The 13,718-nt window shown below is 43.0% G+C and overlaps 1 protein-coding gene across 1 annotated transcript in view; it reads left to right on the top strand.

Annotated features, from left to right (window-relative positions):
- WDR88 (WD repeat domain 88) overlaps positions 1-13,718 on the top strand; it is a 51,169-nt gene that overhangs the window by 29,551 nt on the left and 7,900 nt on the right. Inside the window, exons 7-9 of the mRNA XM_068993046.1 lie at positions 5,439-5,626; positions 7,620-7,702; positions 9,589-9,657. Coding sequence (XP_068849147.1) covers positions 5,439-5,626; positions 7,620-7,702; positions 9,589-9,657 — 340 coding nt within the window. The remainder of the gene's footprint in view (positions 1-5,438; positions 5,627-7,619; positions 7,703-9,588; positions 9,658-13,718) is intronic.

Here is a 13,718-nt window from a genome sequence, read left to right on the forward strand (position 1 = left end):
TGCTTTTAATTCTTTTGGCTATATACCTAGGAAACAAATTTCTGGATCATGTCATGATACTGTATTTAGCTTTTTGAAAAACTTGGAACTTGCATTTTAATTTTGCAGTGGGCCTTGCAAAATCATATAGCTGTTCTTGCTAGATAATTTTGAAAATCCATACTCTTAACTGATTCTGAAGCTTGCAAGGAGCATAGGTACTTTGTTATAATTTTTTAATGTTGTCAAACCTAGTTTAGAAAATTCAGGAGGAGAAGGAAGATCTATTGTACTTACCCATGTTTTTGCTGACCATGTTCTGTCTTCTGATGTTCCAAGTTTTCCTCTTTCACCATTTTCTATTTAGAGAAATTCCCTTTAGCCATTCCTATAGGGTAGTTTGGATTTCCCTGGTGGCTCAGATGGTAACGGAGAAGGCAATGGCACCCCACTCCAGTATTCTTGCTTGGAAAATCCCATGGATGGAGGATCCTGGTGGGCTGCAGTCCATGGGATAGCGAAGTTGGACACGACTGAGCAACTTCACTTTCACTTTTCACTCTCATGCATTGGAGAAGGAAATGGCAACCCAGTCTGGTGTTCTTGCCTGGAGAATCCCAGGGACAGAAGAGATTGGTAGGCTGCCATCTCTGGGGTCACAAAGAGTTGGACACAATTGAAGCGACTTAGCAGCAGCAGCAGATGGTAAAGCGTCTGCCTACAATGCAGGAGACCCGGGTTCGATCCCTGGGTTGGGAAGATCCCCTGGAGAGGGAAATGGCAACCCACTCCAGTGCTCTTGCCTGGAGAATCCCATGGATGGAGGAGCCTGGTGGGCTACAGCCCATGGGGTTGCAAAAAGTCGGACACAACTGAGCGACTTTGTAGGGTAGTTCTGAGGCAAACAAATTCTCTTAAATTTTCCTTCATCTGAAAAAGTCTTGCTCCTCCCATCATTCCTGCAGGATATTTTTGATGGATATAGAAATCTGGATTGACGGTTGTTTTCTTTCCTCATCTGAGCGCTACCGTGTCGCTTTTTCCCTGGCGTCCATGGTTTCTGATGGGGAATCCACTGTCATTCAAATTGTTCTTTCCCTATAAGGAAGGGCTCGTTTCTCTTTTGCTGCTTTCAAGATTTTTTTTCTGTCCCTACTTTGCAAAAGTAGAATTATATTGTGTCTGAATACAGATTTCTTTGAGTTTATCCCACTTGGGATTCACTCAGCTTTTTGAATCTGTTCTTTGCCAAATTTGGTAAAATTCCAGACATAATTTCTTTATTTCTTCAGCTCTATCTTATTTCTCCTTTTCTTCTGAGATGCTGATGCCCCAAATGTTAGATATTTCATTATATTCTCGTAGGTTCCTAAGGCTCTCTCTCTTTTTTTTTTTCAGTCTGTTTTTTGAATTGGTTAATTTATAGTGTCTGTCTTCATATTTACTGATTATTTCCTATATCATTTCTATAGAATTTTACTTTTTGGTTGTTGTTATTGTATTTTTCAGTTTTAAAATTTCGATTTGGTCATTCTTTATATCTTCTATTTGCAAAGCTTCCAATCTTTTTGGTTATTTTAAACACAATTATAATTGTCCATTAGAGCATTTTTATGCATGCACGCTAGGTCACTTCAGTTGTGTCTGACTCTTTGTGACCCTATGCAGGCTCCTCTGTCCATGGGGATTCTCCAGGCAAGAATACTGGGGTGGGTTGCCATTTCCTTCTCCAGGGGATCTTCCTGACCCAGGGATTGAACCTGTCTCTCGTGCTTCCTGTACTGCAGGCAGATTCTTTACCCCTGAGCCACTGGGAAAGCCCTAGAGCATTTTTATGATGGCTGCTTAAAAATCCTTGTCAGATAATTCTAATGTCTGTATTATCTAGGTATTGGCATCTGTTGACTCTCTCATTCATGTTGAGATTTTCCTGGCTCTTACTTAGTATGATGAGTGAATTTCAGTTTCATCTCAGACATTTTGGGTATTATGAGACTCTTAATGTTATTTAAATCTTCTGTTTTAGCAGGCTACTTCATTAGAACCTGGCAAGAGTGGCAGTCTAGCCTCCCTCTCAGCCTTTGCTGACAGTGCTGGGGATGGGATTGCAGTTTTCCAAAGATTTTTGGTTGGAGTAAGGCAGGTATTGTCTAAAGGTTTTCTAGAGGTCTAAAGGTTACTAGGCTATTGTCTAAAGGTTACTAGGCTATCTCTTTGGCTAGGAAGAACAGGCTTTTCTTGGGAGCCTTTTATCCAGTCCCCATTGTTTTGGAGGTTGCAGCTTCCCCAGTACTCAGTTCAGGATATAAGAAGCAAAAAGAAAATTGTAGGTATTCAACAGCATGCCATCCTTGGGTCCCAAGATCCTTAGCTAGTCTGCCTTTTCTTCTCCACTGTTCACAGTTTTATATTTGCTCTATAAATGCCCAAGGTTCTTCAGTTCAGTTCAGTTCAGTCGCTCAGTCGTGTCCGACTCTTTGCGACCCCATGAATCGCAGCACGCCAGGACTCCCTGTCCATCACCAACTCCCGGAGTTCACTCAGACTCAAGTCCATCGAGTCAGTGATGCCATCCAGCCATTTCATCCTCTGTTTTCCCCTTTTCCTCCTGCCCTCAATCCCTCCCAGCATCAGGGTCTTTTCCAATGAGTCAACTCTTCGCATCAGGTGGCAGAAGTACTGGAGTTTCACCTTTAGGATCATTCCTTCCAAAGAACACCCGGGGCTGATCTCCTTCAGAATGGACTGGTTGGATCTCCTTGCAGTGCAAGGGACTCTCAAGAGTCTTCTCCAACACCACAGTTCAAAAGCATCAATTCTTCAGTGCTCAGCTTTCTTCACAGTCCAACTCTCACATCAATACATGACCACTAGAAAACCCATAGCCTTGACTAGATGGACCTTTGTTGGCAAAGTAATGTCTCTGCTTTTGAATATGCTGTCTAGGTTGGTCATAACTTTTCTTCCAAGGAGTAAGCGTCTTTTAATTTCATGGCTGCAGTCACCATCTGCAGTGATTTTGGAGCCCCCAAAAATAAAGTCTGACACTGTTTCCACTGTTTCCCCATCTATTTCCCATGAAGTGATGGGACCAGATGCCATGATCTTCGTTTTCTGAATGTTGAGCTTTAAGCCAACTTTTTTACTCTCCACTTTCACTTTCATCAAGAGGCTCTTTAGTTCCTCTTCACTTTCTGCCATAAGGGTGGTGTCATCTGCATATCTGAGGTTACTGATATTTCTCCCGGCAATCTTGATTCCAGCTAGTGCTTCTTCCAGCCCAGCGTTTCTCATGAAGTACTCTGCATATAAGTTAAATAAGCAGGGTGACAATATACAGCCTTGACGTACTCCTTTTCCTATTTGGAACCAGTCTGTTGTTCCATGCCCAGTTCTAACTGTTGCTTCCTGACCTGCATACAGATTTCTCAAGAGGCAGGTCAGGTGGTCTCATATTCCCATCTCTTTCAGAATTTTCCACAGTGTATTGTGACCCACACAGTCAAAGGCTTTGGCATAGTCAATAAAGCAGAAATAGATGTTTTTCTGGAACCCTCTTGCTTTTTCCATGATCCAGCAGATGTTGGCAATTTGATCTCTGGTTCCTCTGCCTTTTCTAAAACCAGCTTGAACATCTGGAAGTTCACGGTTCACGTATTGCTGAAGTTTGGCTTGGAGAATTTTGAGCATTACTTTTCTAGCGTGTGAGATGAGTGCAATTGTGCAGTAGTTTGAGCATTCTTTGGCATTGCCTTTCTTTGGGATTGGAATGAAAACTGACCTTTTCCAGTCCTGTGGCCAAGGTTCATAGCTGTGCTTAACAGGAGGAATAGGAAGCAGTGTATTGACTCCGTCTTGTCCAGAGCTGCAAGGGCAACACAAACACTTTCACCAAACTTTTGTACTAAGTAAAATGGTCTTTTATGATACACGGAACTCATCTGAAATGAGAGTCCCATCCTGGAGTAGAGACCCTTGGTTTAAACCTCAGTGACAAATTTTGGATTCAGAGAAGGGCTGGCTGTTTACCTCCAGTAAATGCTGGGATGGTTCTTACCCCACCAGGTACTGGGACTTGGACATCTGAAGCCTGGAGACCCCTGAGAAGCTGACTTTTCTTCTCCTTTGATCCTACTCAGTTTGTATACTTCAAAGAACCCACACGGAGTCTAAAACTCTGACTTGGGGGCTAGAAAACAATTTATTCAACCTCTTCTTCAGTTTGAATTAATATTATAATCCAGGCTACTCAGAGATGCTCAATTATGTTTATAGTTTAGATTGAAAACCCTATTTGTTACAGGAGATGAGAATCATAGGGAAAATACTTTGAGGATCATGAAACAAAACAAAAAGCAGAATTCTGACAATTTTTTTCCCTAAAAAGATAAGATAGTCTGGGCTTCCCTGGAGGCTCAGTGGCAAAGAATCTGCCTGCCAGTGCAGGAGCCATCGATTAGGTCTCTGATCCCGGAAGACTCCACATGCTGTGGGGCAGCTAAGCCTGTGTGCTGCAGCTATGGAGCTTGTACTCTAGAGCCCAGAAGCTGCAGCTGTTGAGCCTACAGACCACAGCTTCTGAAACCCACTCACCTAGAGCCCATTCTCTGCAACAGGAGAAGCCACAGCAATGAGAAGTCCTCACACCACAGCTAGAGAGTAGCCCCCACTCGCCACAACTAGAGAAAGCCCATGAAGCAGCAAAGACCCAACGCTGCCATAAATAAATAAAATTTAAAATGACATTTAAAAATTGAGAATAAATAGCCCCAAACTTTACTAATTAAATGCCCAACATTAAAATATGCTTTAGTGGCACTAAAGACAGATAAGGAGAGAGGGAGAGGGAGAAAGAGAGCATTTGGTGTGAGGAGAAGTAAGGGGAGTGAGTGAGAGAGGGGTGGTGAAGACGAGGGGAAGGAGCCACGCCCCCCTGTCCGTGAGCGAAAGGAGGGGAAGTGGGGAGCAGAGGAGACCCACCTTAAACCTGAAAGGCGATTAGTCCATTAACTATCACAGACAATGTTTCCACCTGCTCTTTTTTTCTGAAGCCTCAAACAGCTCTGAAGAGGGTGGTGGTTCTCTTGTGCCCCCGTGGACATTTGGCAGTGTCTGGGGGACATTCTTTGGTTGTGATAATTGGGTATGGAGGCTACCAGCAGGTGCTAAGGGGTGCCCAGGGATGTTGCTAAACATCCTACAATGCATAGGACATCCCCCTACCACAAAGAATTATCCAGTCAAAAAGATCAATATTGCCATTATTGGGACCTCCTGGAATAGTGTAACATAGTTACATTAATTAATATTTGGATCATAGTAGGCAGTGATCAAAAAAGTGATATCCATTAAGTCACAAGGCATCAGCTCCAATGCCCTACTCACCTCCACTTTAAATATGTCTCCGGATTCTCCAGGAGTGACATGCTAATGTGTGAACCCTCTCATATGTATTGCAGGGCACATAACAATGCCATCTCAAACTGTTGTTTCACCTTCAGTGGCCATTTCCTGTGTACAAGCTCCTGGGATAAAACCTTGAAAATATGGAATGTCCATACTGGGGAGTTTCGAAACCGTGGAGCCTGTGTGACTCTGATGCAGGGCCATGAAGGTTGCGTGAGCTCCTGCCACTTTGCCAGAGACAGTGAGTAATTAACACATCAAAGGATTCCACACCGTGGGACTGCTGGGGCCAAGCTCCTCATGTTCCATTCACATGGACCCTCCTTAGGACAGAAAGGCTTTCCAATGATGCCCACAGTGCGGGTGGATTTATTTTCCTCAAGAATCAAGAGAGAGATGCGCAAGTTTGCAAGTGACAGACACTCAGCTTGATGTAGCCAAGGCAACAAGTTCTATTAAGTTCTGTAGTGAGTGAGTCCAAGAGCTGATCTCTCTTCAGGAGTAGCTGGATCCAGACACTCAGACAATGCTCTCAGGAAGCCAACTCTTCCACTCTGCCCACCCCACCCCCCGCCCAGCTCAGTTTCTCTTCTGTATTGATCTTTCTCCTCAGAGAGGCAAAGATGGCCTCTGGTGGTCTAGGCCAACAACGGTTCTGGCTACTGACAGTCCTAGAGGAAGAGAGACCCTCTTTCTGATGGCACCCACACAAGTCCCAGGGAAGACTCCCATTGGTTCAGCTGACACATGCCCATCTGTGAACCCGCCCCTTTCACAGGGAATGGAAGTCTCTGATTGGCCAGGCCTGGGAATCTTACCCATCCTTTGAGCTTGAGATCTGAGTCGTGCCTTCTGAATGAGAGGCACTGAGAATAGGTGAGGGGTGTTTCCCCATGGTACATTGTGGAGCCTTCCTGATAAAGAGGCATAGATGCGACCAGGAACAATGACCGGAAACAGCCAGGGGCAGCTGGCTTCAGTGAGGGCCATGACTGTTCCTGACATCCAGGAGCCAAAATGTTGTACTCCCCAATCCTTGTGGGGAGTGGGGCTTGCTCTGTGTGACAGGGGCTGGGGGCGGGCTGCTACCCAACCAATACGCACATAGTCAGGGCCTGACTTGTGAAATGTTTCCTTCTTCAGAAGTAGCATCTCTATAAGTCAGACCCTCCTTTGAGGTATCCCACCAGCTTCTGTCTTTGGCTTTCTATTTAGGTTTCAGAGCTGTGTATAGTCAGTTGTCACTATTTGCAGATTCTGTATTTGTGAAGTTACCTACTGGGTAAAGTTTATTTGTAACCCTAAAATCAATACTTATGGCACTTTTGCAGCCATCCATGGATATGTGCAGAGCAGCGACGAATTTGCCATATACACGTGTTCCCAACTGAGATTGAATGAGGTGACCCTCTGCCTTCTTTCAGTTCTCTTATCATAAGATGTCTTTTTTGCGATCTATTTAGTTCCACTTTTTTTTTTCCATTTTGTGCTTTTTGCTTATGATTTTGCTGTTTAAAGAGGCCCCCAAACATAGTGCTGTAGTACTGTCCAGGATCCTAACTGTGTGAAGCCTGTGATGTGCTTTACAGGGAAACACAAGTTAGATAAGCATTATTCAGGCATGAGTTATAATGCCAGGGGCTATGGATTCAATGTTAACAAATAAGCAGTATGTGTTAAATAAGGCATCTGTAAACAGAATCAGACAGAAAACAAAGTTAAGTATTGACTGGCTGATGAAAATGTTGTGATCAGAGGCTCACAGGAACTTAACCCCACATTTTCCCTATGGCCAGTCATTCATTGAGTGTTTGAGATGACTTTGTAGAGCATAACTACCATGAACATTGAGAAAAAGTGAAAGTGTTAGTTGCTCAGTCGTGTCCAACTCTTTTCGACCCCATGGACTGTACCCCACTAGGCTCCTCTGTCCATGGGATTTTCCAGGCAATAATACTGGAGTGGGTTGCCATTCCTTTCTCCAGAGGATCCTCTCAACCCAGGAATCAGACTGGGTCTTCTGCATTGCAGGTAGATTCTTTACCATCTGAGCCACCAAGGAAGCCCAGCTCTAATTGACTGGGGGCTGTTGAGTCACACCAGGAAGAGAGTTGAGTGTCCTCAGACACAGTGGCACCTCACAGATGCACCCTCAGCCTGCTTTGGCTTCACCAGAGGAGGAAGCAGTTGGCTGAGGAAGGTTACCCCCTGAGATGCTTTCATTTGTGTTCCAGCCTCTTTTCTCGTGTCTGGAGGGTTCGACAAGACCGTGGCTATTTGGGATGTAGAAGAAGGCTACCGGAAGCTGTCCTTGAAGGTACCAATGCCAGTATCAGATAGAAGATCTGAGCATCATTCTTTTTTAAAAAAAATATACTTATTTTATTTCTTTGTTTGACTGTGCTAGGTCTTAGTTGTAGCACATGGGATCTTTTTTTCAGTTGCAGCATGCTGGATCTTTGGGCTTCCCAGGTGGCACAAGTGGTAGAGAATCCTCCTGTCAGTGCAGAAGACATGGGTTTGATCCCTGAGTTGGGAAGATCCCCTGGAGAAGGAAATGGCAACCCACTCCAGTATTCTTGCCCAGAAAGTCCCATGGACAGAGGAGCCTGGCGGGCTACAATCCATGGGATCGCAAGAGTCGGACACGACTCAGCACACACAGGGAACTAGTAAGTATGCTGGATCTTTGGTTGTGACATGCGAGATCTAGTTCCCTGACCAGGGATTGAACTGGGTCCCCAGCACAGGGAACATGGAGTCTTAACCACTGGACCACCAGGGAAGTCCCTGAGCTTCATTCTTTAGTCATTTCATATTGGGTGCTGGGGATACAACAGTGAGACAGACCTGAATATTCCCAAATGGAACTGACACCTCTGTGGGGAATGACAGACAAGAAAACCAGCAAACACATCCTCAACAGTGATGAGCGACACAGAGAACCCACAACAGGGTGATGTAATAGATTCCAGGGATTAATCCATAGTGGGTGGGTCAGGAGGGCCTCTCGGAGAAGGTGGCATTTGAGCTGAGAACTGGAGGGCAAGGAAAGACTGGATGAGTGAGGATCTTGGGGAAAGACATTCCAGGAAAGTGGAGCAGTAAAGGCAAAAACTCTGAGTAGGGGCTGTGTCTGCAAATGGCAGGAATCCCTATACAGAGGAATGAATGTCATCATGAGGCATGCACAGACAGCTGTGGGCTCCAGAATGGTGGGTGTCGACTGGGTGCTTTTGGCTGCAAGTTAGAGGAGACTTAACTCAAGTGGCTTTGTGATATGGAGGTGGATTATCCAGCACAGCGAGAACCCAGAGGGTAGGCAGTTCCAGAACTGGTGCCTCTGCTCCAGTTGCCCCCATGCCAAGATTTTTGCACACTCCTTGATCTTGTGATCGCATGGCCACCTTTGGGTGTGAATGCAGGAGACGCCCAGGGCTGTTCTTTGTCCCCCTCTTCTCTGTGGGTATGGAGAGGCCAGGGGAGCTTACATCATAGCACATAAACATTCAGCCTCACTGTGGTTAAAAGTCCCTTTTGCTCCCACCAGGTCATTCTTCTCTCCATTTCCCCTTTTCTCCTCTCTCTATTATTCCACCCTCAAATTCCTGCCTTGTTGTTAAATGCACAGCAGTTTAACCTAACTCTTACTTCTTTTCTTCTTACCATACCTCACCATCCACCTCTTTCCATTTGGGAAAGACCAAAGAATGAAAAAGATGCTGACATGGAGCTCCAACATCATTAAGTGTCTGAACCAGCAAGTATTTATCTCCTCTAAACCCCATTTACTGGAGGAAATTAACCCCATGTACTTAAGTCACAGTGGGTAGATTTGCAGTTACTTGAAGCCAAATGCTCCCTTAGCAATAGGACTACTGAGTGATATTTCCTAGAACAAAGAAAGCAGACAAAAAACTGCAAAATGTGCTCTGTGACCAGCTGGGAATATAATTTTTTTCCCATTGTGTTAAGCACCAGAGTACTATTTAAAAAAACACATATGGTGCTGTGAAATACACATGAATCACAAGCCTTTACACTTTGTAGACCTTAAATGTCGTGGGTGAAACCAGGGACACACAATTAGTTGCTTTCAAAACCAAGCAATGTTGAATTCTTGACTTTGTTTTTCAGTTCGTGTTGTTCTTTCAAAGGTTTTTTTTCCCCCTCTAGTCCTCTTAAAACTCTACTTTTCTTCAGGGCCATAATGACTGGGTGATGGATGTTTCCATTAGCAACAACAAGAAATGGATCCTTTCTGCTTCAAAGGTAAAAGTGGCCAACCTTTCAGTGACTTAAAATCTCTATTACATTTGTGAGAATTGTTGTTAGCAGAAATGTACTGTCAAGTAAGATCCCCGAGCATTTCAGTCTGAAAGCCACACCTGGCCAGGCTGTCCCCATCCACGGAACTGCCTGAAAATGTGGAAACTGGGTCTTTCCATTTGCTCAAGTGAGAAGTTGCCAGGTATTTCTCTGCACCATCGTTATTTGAACTTTGTTGGAGCAAGAGCCTGTTCAGACTGGCAAATGATGGAGCCAACTGGGGGCTTTGGAGGGAAAGGGGTCAGCTTGTGGATAAGCAGATCACTCTGAGGTTCCAGGAGGGTCTTCCCTCTCTACTCTCTGCATCCTTTGATTCCCATGCCAAGGGCACATAATGACCAGCCTGGGACATCCTGAGGGCTGTCCTCCATGTGTGAGCATCAAAGAAGTAGGGTCCCACCTTGTCCCCCAACCTTAATTAGAATCATCTCATTCTCTAGATTGGGGGTTTCTAAGTGTATAAAAATGTGGATAAGACCCTGCCTGCCACGATCAACTTGTTAGACAGCCAATGCAGGAGACTGCAACACCTGATTAAAAAAAAAACCAATAATATAATACATAATAAAAATTTTATGCCAATGTGTTGTTACTTTAGCATAAAAATATGAAAAGTGATTAAGTCAATTATATTGCAATAAAGCTAGAAAAAGTAAAAATACAAGCAAAGTATCAAAAGAGTATTTATTTAAAAATATTTACTTTTCTGTCACATAAATACAATTATTTAAACAAAATAACACTAGAACTAGTCAATAACAGTATTAGTAGTAACCAATAATAGGATAATTAAGCAAATATGGTTAAGAAAAATATGCTTTGTGATATTTCTTTCTGTCTTTTGATATAGCAATTTATTTTGACTTAAAAAAAGACTTTATTGGTTATTTAAAAGATTTTTTAAGTTTTTTTATGTGGATCACTAAAAAAAAAATCTGTATTGAATTTGTTACAATGTTATTTCTGTATTATGTTTTGGTATTTTTGGCTGCAAGGCATATGGGATCTTAGCTTCCCTGACCCAAGATCAAACCTACACTCCCTGCATTGGAAGGCAAAGTCTTAACCACTGGACCACCAGGGAAGTCCCTTTATTGATTAGTTAAAATTTACAGACTGTATTATTGTACATTCTTAAGATATATAAATGTAAAACTTTAAAAAAAGAGAATATAAATACAATAAGACTGGTTAGACAGATACTTTATGTATTTATCTTTTCCAGCTTTATTGAGATATAATTGACATGTAACATCGTGTCAGATTAAGAGGTACATGGTGTGATTTGATGCACATATATATTGCAAATGCTTGCCACCATTTGTACTGTGCTAAGTTGCTTCAATCATGTCCCACTCTTTGTGAACCTATGGGCTGTAGCCCACCAGGCTTCTCTGTCCATGGGATTCTCCAGGCAAGAATACTGGAGCGGGTTGCCATACCTTCCTCCAGGGGATCTTCCCGAGCCAGGTATCAAACCCAGTTCTCCTTGCAGGCAGATTCTTCACTGCTGAGCCAGCAGGGAAGCCCGGTTGTTAGTTGTTCAGTTGTGTCTGACTCTTTGCAAGTCCATGGACTGTAGTCTGCCAGGTTCCTCCTCCGTCCATGGAAATCTCCAGGCAAGAATAATGGAGTGGGTAGCCATTTCCTTCTCCGGGAGATCTTCCCAACCCAGGGATCAAACCCTGGTCTCCTTGTTTTGCACGCGGATTCTTCACTGTTGGAACCACCAGGGAAGCCCTCTTACCACCATAGCCTGAGCTCCACCACGTCATATAATTAGCATTTCTATTTTTGTAACAAGAACATTTAAGATCTACTCTGTTAGAATATTTCAAATATATTATACAGGGTTATTATCTGTAATCACCATGCTGTACATTAGAGCCCCAGAACTTGTTAATCTTATAATTGAAAGTTTGTATCCTTTGACCCAAATAGCTCTCCATTTCCCTCCTGCTCCCTCCCAGCCTCTGGTAACCGCTACTCTACTCTCTGTTTTTATAAATTTCTTTCTTTCTTTTTTAAAGATTCCACATATCATTGAGATCACACAATACTTGTCTTTTTCTGTCCGACTTATTTCATTTAGCATAATGCCCTCAACGTTCATCCTTGTCACAAATGGTGGAATGTCCTCATTTCTGATGGCCTAATAATATCCTATACACACACACACACACACACATATATACTACGTCTGCTTTATCCATTCATTCATTGTTGAGTGTTTAGCTTGTTTTCATACCTTGGTTATTATGAGTGATGCTGCAATGAACACGGGGGTGCAGATGTCTCTTTGAGATCCTGTTTTCCTTTCCTCTGGATATACACCCAGAAGAGGGATTCCTGGATCATGTGATCGTTCCATTCTTAGTTTTTTTTTGAGGCTCCTCTAATACTTTTTTCCATAGTGCCTATACCAATTTACATTGTACCCTACAGTTCACAACAGTTCCCTTGTGTCCATGTTCTCACCAACACTTAACTTTTTGATATAGCCATTCTAACTGTACGGTGATATCTCATTGTGGTTTTGATTTACATTTCCTTAATAATTAGTGATGCTGAGCACACATGTACCTGTTGGTCATTTGTAAGTCTTTTTTGAAAAATTGCTCATTCAGTTTCTCTTTTATTGCTATTGTTGTTATTGAATTCTGTGAGTTTTTTTATCAGTTTTGAATATAAATATTTTCCCTTTATGGTTTCAGGGCTTATGTTTAAATCTTTAATTCATATGAGTTAATTTTTTTTTGAGCTGTATAGATAGGGGTCCAATTTCATTCTTCTCTTCTCTATGTGGTTATCTAGTTCTCCCAGCACCCCTTTTCTTGTGGGAGAGGGCGAGGGTGGGATGATTAGGGAGAATGGCATTGAAACATGTATATTATCATATGTGAAATGAATCACCAGTCCAGGTTCAATGCATGAGACAGGGTGCTCAGGGCTGGTGCGCTGGGATGACCCTGAGGGATGGGATGGGGAGGGAGGTGGGAGGGGGGTTCAGGATGGGGAACACATGTACACCCATGGCTGATTTATGTCAATGTATGGCAAAACCACTACAATATTGTAAAGTAATTAGCCTCCAATGAAAACAAATAAATTTATATTAAAAAAATCATTTTCTTTTTAAACGTTTATTTTTTAATTAAAGGATGATTGCTTTACAGAATTTTGTTTTCTATCAAACCTCAACATGAATCAGCCATAAGTATACATATATCCCCTCCCTCTTGAACCTCCCTCCCATCTCCCTTCCCACCCCACCCCTCTAGGTTGGCCACAGCCCTTGTTTGAGTCTCCTGAGACATACAGCAAATTCCCATTGACTATCTATTTTACATATGGTAATGTAAGTTTCCCTGTTACTCTCTCCATACATCTCACCCGCTCCTCCCTCTCCTCAAGACCATAAGTCTGGTCTCTATGTCTGTTTCTCCATTGCTGCCCTGCAAATAAATTCTTCGATCCCATCTTTCTAGATTCTGTATATATGCATTAGTATATGATATTTATCTTTCTCTTTCTGACTTACATCACTCTGTACAAGAGGCTCTAGGTTCATTCACCTCATTAGAGCTGATTCAAATGCGTTCCTTTTTATGGCTAGTGATATTCCACTGTGTACACGATCACAGCTTCTTTATGCAGTCATCTGTTGATGGACACCTAGGTTGCTTCCATGTTCTAGCTATTGTAAATAGGGCTTCAGTGAACAATGGGATACATGTGTCTTTTTCAGTTTTGACTTCCTCAGGGTATATGCCTAGGAGTGGGATTCCCAGCATTACTTTTGAAGAGACTACTCTTTGCCCATTGAGTAGTCTTGGTTTCCTCATCAAATTATTCACTGTATAAGTGAGGGTTTGTTCCTGGGCTCTATTTTTATGCTAGGACCGTATTGTTTTGGAGAAGGAAATGGCAATGCACTCCGGTACTCTTGCCTGCAGAATTCCATGGACAGAGGAACCTGGCGGGCTACAGTCCATGGGGCGGCA

The sequence above is a fragment of the Capricornis sumatraensis genome, chromosome 20, assembly GCF_032405125.1.
Source record: "Capricornis sumatraensis isolate serow.1 chromosome 20, serow.2, whole genome shotgun sequence".
Classification (NCBI taxonomy): domain Eukaryota; kingdom Metazoa; phylum Chordata; class Mammalia; order Artiodactyla; family Bovidae; genus Capricornis; species Capricornis sumatraensis.